We start from the raw sequence: 9,847 nt of genomic DNA on the forward strand, positions 1-9,847 counted from the left end.
TCTGACCTCACATACCTCAGTGATGATGTCATCATTTTGTTTCTGACGTTACAGAGTCAGCTGGGAAATGTGTGTGTATCCCTGATGACATCATCTGATCTGCAGCGTCTCATTTCCTCTGTCGTCCAGTGTTTGGAGAATATTTCTCTGACCTCTTTGTGTTTCCACCATTTTCTCCTCTGATTCAGAAACTCTTAAACTCCTCCTCCTGCTCCGACTGGTTTCACCTCAGGAGCTCTGTGAGGAACTTTTGTCTTCACCAGGACCTCGTCTGAACTTAAGACTTAACTTTAAGGGGAAATTCTAAGGAAACGTCACAGTCCTAAGGATTTTCTCAGAATTCTGTCGTTAGATGAAACTCTGTGTACGAGGAAGCTTTGTGAATACGACCCCAGGTCTTTTAAACATGTGTCTCTACACCAGCCTGAGAAACTGTTGGCCCGTTGGTTTGTTTACATCGTCTCCACGACGACACACAGAGCCAACTGTAAACAGGCCAGAGGTCATGTGACACAAACTTTGTTAAAAAAAAGTCAGCCGAGACTCTTATTGTGAAGGAGCTGTTAACACGTCCATAGGAAGTTCCTCAAACCTGAATGACACCACCGTATCCAACACGTCTCCATCTAAACATGAATCAGCTGACTGTATGATGTCATCATCAGATGGTGGTGATGTGCAGGTGAATGGCGTCAGGGAGATGATGTCATGAGGAAAGAGGAGGAGCTCGGTGGAAACTTTAAGTTTGTGTTGACGAGTGTCATCAGTGTCGTCCATCAGACGCCTCCTGTTGTCATGGTAACCTGCTGACTGAGGCTCAACAACACATGACCTCCTCATAAACACAGAACTGCAACCTGTGTGTCCCCGACAGGAAGTGATGTAACGGCACACTTTCTGCTGTTACATTAAAAAACAACCCAGACAGTTCAGACCAGGAAGTCATGTGATCACATACCTAAACACTGTGTGTGTGTGTGTGTGTGTGTGTGTGTGTGTGTGTGTGTGTGTGTGTGTGTGGTGGGTGTGGTCAGTCATTGTCAGTGTGTTTCTATCGGTCAGCAGGATTCCTGACAAATTCTACAGCTCAGCAACACACACACACACACACACACACACACAGTGGGTCGGTGTGGATCAGTCCTCTGTCAGCTGGACCTGCAGGTGAGACCTCGTTCTGTTTGTTTATCTTTGTTTACTCTTACCTGTGTGACATCATCATGACATCATCCAGGGGTTTGTTAAAAGTCAGTGATGTAAAGAAAATGTAAAGCTCGTCGTAGCCCCGCCCACCTCTGACAGTCAGATGACGTGATTGGATGCTGCTGATGTTTGTAAACATTAATTTTCTGTTGACAAACAAAATGACTTGTGTTTGTAAACAAACCTTTATTTTCTGTAAATAAGTGAAAAAACTTCCTGTTTAAATATTCATTAAATAGTTTCAACAACAACAACAACAACAACAACAACATCATTTTCTCGCAGTATTCCTGACATTTGTTTTCTTTCATCCTTCTGTTTTTTATATTTTAAATATTTAAAACGTTTCCTGCGTAGACGAAGTTTCTCCTTCACATGTTCGCTGTGTGTCATCTCAGTCAGTGATAAGTCGTTACTATGGTAACCTGTCGGTCAGGATACAGGTGTTGCAGTGCGTATTCAAGCTCCGCCCTCTCATTCAAATACGGTCACCTCTGGCTCCACAAACCCAAACTGGAGTCCACAGACCAGTGATGACATCACTTCCTTTCTACAGTCTGTGGTTACAGCTTGTTGGTGACTTCCTGTTTACACTGTTGATTCTTTCTGATTGGACGGTGGCTGTTTGATCAGTCTTTACTCTGTCTCCTGAAGGGTTGATGGTGATTGGTTCCTGCTGGCTGATGGTCTGACTGACATCATCATCATCATCATCATCATCATCATCATCATCACAAAGACCAACAGCAGTGGGAACCAGTCAGATCCAGTTCAGATGTTCAGGTACACACCTCCCTGGCAGGTTCTCTGTCACAGTCTGGACCACGACGCCAAGGTGAGACCTCACAGACAGACAGACAGACAGACAGACAGACACACACACAGACAGACGTGTCACTCAACACTGTGACTTTAACACTGCAGCTTTAATTCAGTTTCAGCAGCATCATGGCAAACATGTTTACATCATCACAGCAGGTGAGAAATATAAACAAACACTAAACAAACAAACAAACAGCTCCACCTGAATCTTGCCTCTGACACGCCCACCACACAACAGGAAACGCATCACAGTCTGTTTCGCACTGTCCTGTAGAAACGTGTCGCTCAGTGTGAAACTGAAGCTGTGTGTGTGTGTGTGTGTGTGTGTGTGTGTGTGTGTGTGTGTGTGTGTGTGAACAGCAGGGGGCAGCAGCTGCTCAGCAACAAGAACCAGTCAGACAGTCAGAGGACAAACTGATGGGACATAATAAAAACATGAAGAAGAACTTCACTCTGATTGGCCGACAATTTAAACCTGAAAGAGAAATTAGTTTCAACCAAAGAAAAACAACAAAACAAAAACACATAAATAAATAAATAAATAAAGTTGTATGACGTCATTAAACATGGAGACAAACTTCATATTAATATAACTTAAATTTTTACTGCTACTGTTTATCTGAATGAGTTGAGTTCAAGTGCTCGACAGAACGCAGGACTTTTGGCTTCTTTCACATTTTCAGTTAAGGCACAACATGTGTGTCTCCGAGTGGGCGGGGCCTGTGTGCCGTGGGCGGGGCCTGTGATTGGACGATAGAAGCTGAACTTTGTCACTTGAGTCAGTTATTATTCAGAGTTTGTGCAGCTGCTGACACCAAACTGATCCCAGGTAAGCTCCTGATTCAACCACTGAAACATTACACTTGAACATCAGAAGGGTCAAATGTCATACTGAAATCATCTTTAATAACTCTGATGTAAAAACAGAAACAGGACTGAGATCATGTTTTAATGATTGTGTATGAATGTGACGATGAGTTCAATGTGAGGTGAATATTATGAAGTGTCTCTGTAGCAACGTCTTTATTAAAATACAGAATATTTACATATGAACAGTTTCAGAAACATATTTAACATGTGTGGCAAAAACATATCTGAGCTGCTGTCAGCACCCCCTTCAGGCCATCGTCCTGAAGGGGGCGCTGCAGGAACATCATGGACTCAGTAACATGGAGGAGGAAGAATTCACATCGTTGATCACAGTGAAAATACTGCACAGTAAAACCTTGTGAAGCAGGTCAAAGTTTAAAATGTCCCTGAGGTTAAATTAAAATCAGGAACACAAAGTGAACGTGTTTGACTTCAGCCACCTCTCCTCACGTGTCTTGTTGCCTTCTTTTTTACTATTTGGATTTTATGCAGTTTTATGTGTGCAAATAAAAATAATAATAAAATTAAAGGTAAAAATACCAAACACAGGAATATATGTAAAGAAATACCATAAAATTATTTAAATTTAAAATAAATTAGAAAACAACTTCAGTGTTTATTATTAAAGTTCATCAACTTTTCTTTCAAACATTTTCTGTAGAACTCTGAGTTAGTAAAGACCAGTGAGCTCAGAGCTCAGATACAGGAACATGGTGCAGTCATGTGATGCACCATCTGTCCCTCTGAGGTGTGGTGCAGTTACAGTCTACAGTCGACTGTAGGAGGACCTGGCGTTGGCGGTGTGAGGCTGTGTATCAGCTGACAGCAGCAGTCAGGCTGTGGGCGGGGCTCTTTATCTCTGACACACAGACACACTGAACCAATGCTGCCATGCTAATGCTAATGCTAACATCTGCAGCAGAGGTCGAGCTGCGTCTGATCAGTCTTCAGAGTCCTGCTGTTGTTTCAGGATCAATAAACTTTATTGATCTGTCTGAACCCTGTTTGATCTGAAACTGATCGATTATTTATTTATTATTGATCCTTTGGAAGAAGATGATTCATCAGGTTTTATCTCAGCAGCTCACACTCATGTTTATAGATATAATGTGAACCTAAAACTACCTAGTGCACACGTCATTATAAGATATAAATATCTTGTATATGTGCATATCATACACACGCACACGCACACGCACACACACACACGGCGGCGGTGGCCGTGTGTTGTTCTTCCTGTTAACTTTATTGACACATTCTTCAGATTCATTTCCTCCAAATCAAAGTTCACTCAGTCATGTTCTCACTTTACTGTACTTTATTTTAGGTTCCTGTACTCGAGTATTTCTACTTTCTGATACTTTATACTTCTGAAGAGTCTCACTTTCTTTCTTTTTTTCATTTTTGCATAAGCAGTATTTTTGATAGCTCACGTGTCCTTATAACAATAACTGTGCGTCATAACTGCAGTAACAGTTTGAACACAGGAACTTCAAAGGAATATTTTCAGACTGCTTTTAGTCCAGTCAAAGATCTGAGTCCGTCCTGCTCCGACAGTAAAGTTCATGTTTCAGCATTAAAACACAAATGATTTACAGTAAAGGAAATAATCCTCCTCTGATCATCTGCAGCTCGTTAACAGATGTTTCATAGATTTTGTTCATGAGCTCATAAAGTGACAGCAGCTTTATTACTGTCTCTCATGTCTGTGGGACATCAGAATATTTCAGTCTTAATCTGACACTCACACCTTTTCATCTCAAAGACTCAGGAACTGCAGGAATCTGTTCGATGTTTTAAAGCGTTGAGAAACACTCGCAGAGCATCAGGTTCCTGAACGCACCGTCATCACATCATCCAGAACACAAACTGAGAACAGAGACACCGAGACCTGATGCTGCTGTTTCCATAGTAACTGACCTGTCTCTCTGTTGTTTCCATAGCAACTGACCCTTCTCTGTTGTTTCCGTGGTAACCGACCTGTCTCTCTGTTGTTTCCATGGTAACTGTCCTGTCTGTTGTTTCAGAGACTCTCGGCGGGAGACCGTCAGGATGTTGTGACTCCTCAGAGTTTCCAAACATCGTGCTCCGTTCAGCGTCTTCCTCCATCAGAACCTCCACCACCCACCGCCGCCACAGCGCCCCCCGCAGCCATGGAGAGCATCCCGAGGAGGTGGGTGCTGAAGCCTCTGTCCCCCCTGCTGCAACTCTCAGATCTGCGCACCATCGCTGGCCCCGCTCAGACCGACGCCTCTGCCCTGGACGATCCAGTCTTCACCTCCGACAGCATCTCTGTCGCCCGCAGTCATTCATCGGTGGTCGTCTCCTCGCAGCAGGGCAACGGGTCCGGGGACGTGGTGGTTCAGGCCCGGCAGGTCGCGGTGTCGCAGGACAGAGGGAGCACCAGCGACGAGTGGAATCCCAGCAGCCCCAGCAGTCCCAGCAGCAGCTCGAGCTCTCACTGCGGTTTCTACTCCTTCGTGGAAGATCCGACGAGTCAGGAGGCGGAGCTGAACGAAGCCTGGATGGTGTCGCCGCAGCGTCAGACGCAGCTGTCGACCCTGAAGGAGGAGAAAGGATTCAGACTGCAGACGTACGCCAGCAGCAGGAAGCCAGAGAGTCTGTTTGCAGACGGAAATGGAGATGCGCAGTACAGAGTGGATCAGAGCGATGGCGTTGAGGTGGTCCGGGAGGAAGAGGAGCAGCAGCTGAGGAAGGAGATCATTCGCAGCCAAGCACCAAAGAAGAACCTGACATTCAAAGATCAGCTGAGTGCTCTGGAGAATGTGGATCTGAGCCGGTCCCCCAACAAGCTGATGGAAGGTTTCAGTGTGAGCTTCAGTCCTGTCACCTCCAGACCGCGACCTCCGAGCCCGGCTGCGCCCGGGACCATTGACGACGAACAGATCAACTTCAGCACCGCCCGACAGCAGTTCCTGAAGATGGAGCAGGACAGGTTGACTGCAGTCCCCAGTCCTCTGAGATCCTCCATAACACACCTGAACACGTCTCTGCAGACAGATCCTGATGCATCCTTATCGAAGCAGGTGGAGTCATCATACCACGGCGTGGAGACATACAGCGGGGTGGAGACAAGTGAAGCTCCAACAGCGGTCAAACCAACAGAAGACGAGGCGTTCCCTGAGAGGAAGGTGACGGTGTGTCAGACTGAGAAGCCTCTCAGCCGGCAGAGCAGCGTGTTCGATGACCTGGACTCCGGCCTGGAGGAGCTGTCTGTGGAGGTGGGCGGCGGCTACACCAGCGACGAAGGTGTGTTCAATGACAACACTCAGCAACAGGACAGGAGCAGTGTGTCCAAGAGTGACTATGAGACGCCGATTGAGAGGGAGATCCGCTTAAATCAGGAACGTGAGGAGAACCTGCGACGCTCTCGAGGGCTGAAGCTCAGCGACAGCAGAGCAGAGATGGTTGAGATCAAAACCAAACGCTTACAGACGCCGCCGCCGCTGACACTCATCAAATCCAAAGAGAAGAACAGAGTGAGCTTCATTATCCAGCGCGAGATCCAGAAGGAGAATGAGAGGAGGAAGGAGCCTCATCAGGAGGGAGGACACAGTCCAGATCCTCCGCAGGACCCGGAGGACATAAAGATGGAGTCTGTCCAGCAGGACGAGGACGAGAGGACAGAGGCCAGAGTTCAGTCTGGAGACACAGACGTCTTCCTGTCTCCCTGCTGTCCTCATCGACACTCCGAAGAGACTGAGCGCTACATCAGCCAGATGAGTTTAGCTCCACCTTCCTTTTCTGTGAGGGACTCAGATGTCCAGTACACAAGAGGCCTCCGCCAAGATCTAACAACTTCTTCATCCTTCCGCGCCTCCTCCTCCTCCTCCTCTTCCTCTTCCCCAACGCCTCGACGTGATATAACCTGGACCACGCCGCGGTCTTGGAGGGAGAACCTGGAGTCCACGGGCCTGCAGTCCAGAGGGACAGGCGCTCCTGATTTCATCGAGAAGGAGATCGAGGAGGCGTTGAGACGGGAGCAGGAGCTGAAGGAGCTGAGGGAGTCCAGAGAGGAGACGGACGGACGGCTCCTTTCTCCGGCTCCTCTGGTGGAGCAGGCGAACAAGATGGCCATCAGTCAGTTCTACCCACCTGTAAACGCAGGTATGTCTTTATCAAGGCTCAGCTACCAACCAGGACTCAGACTGCCAGAGTAATCTGATTACTGACTGTGTGTCAGAGGCAGTATTCTAATTACTTATGAACTTGTTTGGGACTGAAAACTGTGACTGACAGTGACTGTTTGGTTCATCAGATCATGATGAACTGACACAGAACACCTGAGACAGGAAGTAAACAGGGGGAGTGGTCAGTTTTTGTGCTACCACTAGTTGTCTGTGTTGCTAAACTAAGCTAAGCTAAGCTAAGCTAAGCTAAGCTAAGAAGCTGCTGGTTGTAGCTTTATATTTAGCAACAAAAAGTTGAACACTTTAGAAATATCACACAAACACAAAAGAGTCATAACATACATTTACTGAACATTCCGCAACGTTTTGAATCAGAAATTTCTAAAAACGAATTTGAGACACAACGATGACTGAAAAATAACTGAAGGAGATTTTAGAAACATTTCTTTTTAAAAATGGGCGGTACGGTGTGCAGTGGGTTTCCTCCAGGTGCTCTGACATGTTCTCCCTGTGTCAGCGTGGGTTTCCTCCAGGTGCTCTGACATGTTCTCCCCGTGTCAGCGTGGGTTTCCTCCTGGTGCTCTGACATGTTCTCCCCGTGTCAGCGTGGGTTTCCTCCAGGTGCTCCGACACATTCTCCCCGTGTCAGCGTGGGTTTTGTCCGGGCGCTCCGACATGTTCTCCCTGTGTCAGCGTGGGTTTCCTCCAGGTGCTCCGACATGTTCTCCCCGTGTCAGCCTGGGTTTCCTCCAGGTGCTCTGACATGTTCTCCCTGTGTCAGTGTGGGTTTCCTCCAGGTGCTCTGACATGTTCTATTCGTGTCAGCGTGGGTTTCCTCCAGGTGCTCTGACATGTTCTATTCGTGTCAGCGTGGGTTTCGTCCGGGTATCTATGTCACCGTAGATACAAGAGAGCAATGTGTTTCCATCTGCTCAGATTCAGAAAACCTTCACATTTCATTTTGTAGTAACAAAAAAGCCTCGGACACAGAGACACAGACATGTTGTAAAACTGACGTAAAATACTTCAGCATTTAGAAATGTATCAGACCAGACACACACACAAAACCAGAGTGCTCTGAAAGAAGACACGAGGTGGGACAATTTGTCACGTTGACTCTGTCCTCAGTGGGACCAACTGACAGGGACACTCAGGAGGAGACCTCAGTAACAGCAGACCGCAGGGACACGTGACCTTTGATCTCAGTAACAGCAGACCGCAGAGACACGTGACCTTTGACCTCAGTAACAGCAGACCGCAGGGACACGTGACCTTTGGTGACCTTTGACCTCAGTAACAGCAGACCGCAGGGACACGTGACCTTTGTCCTCAGTAACAGCAGACCGCAGGAACAGGTGACCTTTGACCGCAGGAACAGGTGACCTTTGACCTCAGTAACAGCAGACCGCAGGAACAGGTGACCTTTGACCTCAGTAACAGCAGACCGCAGGGACACGTGACCTTTGTCCTCAGTAACAGCAGACCGCAGGAACAGGTGACCTTTGACCTCAGTAACAGCAGACCGCAGGAACAAGTGACCTTTGACCTCAGTAACAGCAGACTGTCGACTGTGAGCTGCTCTGATACGACTGATCTGAGACCAACGACAGGAAGTGACATCAGCATAGTGTCAGTGAGTCAGGTGAAGAGGACGCTGCAGTCTGAGAATAAATAACTGATTGAGATAACGACCAAAGTCCGACAGCCTCAGCGGGGTCACTGCCCTCTGTGTCAATCAGTGACAGGTCTGTAACCACGGCAACCAATCAGAGTGAGACATCAGCAGCGTCAGTCTGACTCACATGACTCACCTGTACAGGTAACAGAGAGCAGAGACACAGCCCCACCTGGTGGACACATGACATGACGGATAACGCTACAGACCAGCTGACATTACAGTATGTCACATATGATGGCACATATGATGTCAATGATGATGTGCTTTCTGTTGTGTTTCAGACAAACCTGTCAGTGTGTCCTCCCCCTCTCCTCGTCCCTTTGTCCGTCTGTCCTCCTTCTCCTTCATCACGGCTCAGCCCTGGTCCTACTCACCTCCTCCCTCCTCCTCCCCTGCGGCGCACTGCTCGGCGCCTCCTCCTGTCAGAGGACTGACGGACACACTGCTGCAGGACTTTGAGGAGAGACGAGTCAAACTGAAGCTGGAGGAGAGCGCAGTGAGTCACTGACACATCCAGGCTCTTATTTTGAAGGGTTGTGTACTTCCTGTCAGAGACAAATAAAATAAAACAAACAAACTCATGATTATTGATCAGTTATTGATTTGTGATAAACTGCTGATCAGCTTTAATCTCTGTGTTTCAGTACGCAGGAATTCAGCCGGTTGATGACGTGAATAACGAGGTATGTGAATGTTCCACATGGTAACCATGAACAGCGTTGTGTTTGGCTGTGTCCACTCAGGCTGACGTAAACTACATCGCACATAAAATAACTGGACATCTCATTCGATGCCAACTTTAAGGTTAGCTGTTGTGGCCCTGCTCTGTGACAAATATATGACGTCAGCTATACGATCCTCGTCACCGAAAACCACCGACCTGTTGTTCTGACAGCGGGTAAGCTCTGACCTGGAGGGATGACATGACCTAGAGGGATGACATCACTTAGAGCAAAAGATTTGTTTGGTCGAATACATTTCTGTCTGAAGACTTTTTCCCCTGAACAAATGACGTAAAGCAACATGCAAACATTCAGGAAACCAACTATTCAGATTCAGATTCAGATTCAGAATACTTTATTAATCCCTGGGGGGAAATTGTTTTGTTCCAATGCTCCGTGCA

The 9,847-nt window shown here is 47.2% G+C and overlaps 2 protein-coding genes across 5 annotated transcripts in view; one reads left to right on the plus strand and one right to left on the minus strand.

Moving 5' to 3' along the window:
* Nucleotides 1–9,847, minus strand: part of grin3bb (glutamate receptor, ionotropic, N-methyl-D-aspartate 3Bb) — a 176,221-nt gene that overhangs the window by 67,213 nt on the left and 99,161 nt on the right. The gene's annotated exons all lie outside the window — the stretch shown is intronic.
* misp (mitotic spindle positioning) lies at nt 2,752–9,836 on the plus strand. 4 transcript variants are annotated; one of them, XR_007570542.1, is made up of 6 exons: nt 2,752–2,854; nt 4,923–7,023; nt 7,564–7,623; nt 7,668–7,843; nt 9,006–9,220; nt 9,369–9,836. XR_007570542.1 is itself a non-coding variant. In XM_050054129.1 (6 exons), exons 2-6 carry the CDS (start codon nt 5,049–5,051, stop codon nt 9,429–9,431), a joined length of 2,445 nt encoding a protein of 814 aa, XP_049910086.1. In that variant the 5' UTR covers nt 2,752–2,854; nt 4,923–5,048; the 3' UTR covers nt 9,432–9,835. The 4 variants fall into 4 exon arrangements, 3 of the variants coding, with proteins under 3 accessions (XP_049910086.1, XP_049910090.1, XP_049910087.1); XM_050054129.1 differs by having other exon boundaries at nt 7,668–7,799; nt 9,369–9,835; XM_050054133.1 differs by lacking the exon at nt 7,668–7,843 and having other exon boundaries at nt 7,564–7,579; nt 9,369–9,834.

The sequence above is a fragment of the Epinephelus moara genome, chromosome 10 (genome assembly GCF_006386435.1).
Source record: "Epinephelus moara isolate mb chromosome 10, YSFRI_EMoa_1.0, whole genome shotgun sequence".
Lineage (NCBI taxonomy): Eukaryota > Metazoa > Chordata > Actinopteri > Perciformes > Serranidae > Epinephelus > Epinephelus moara.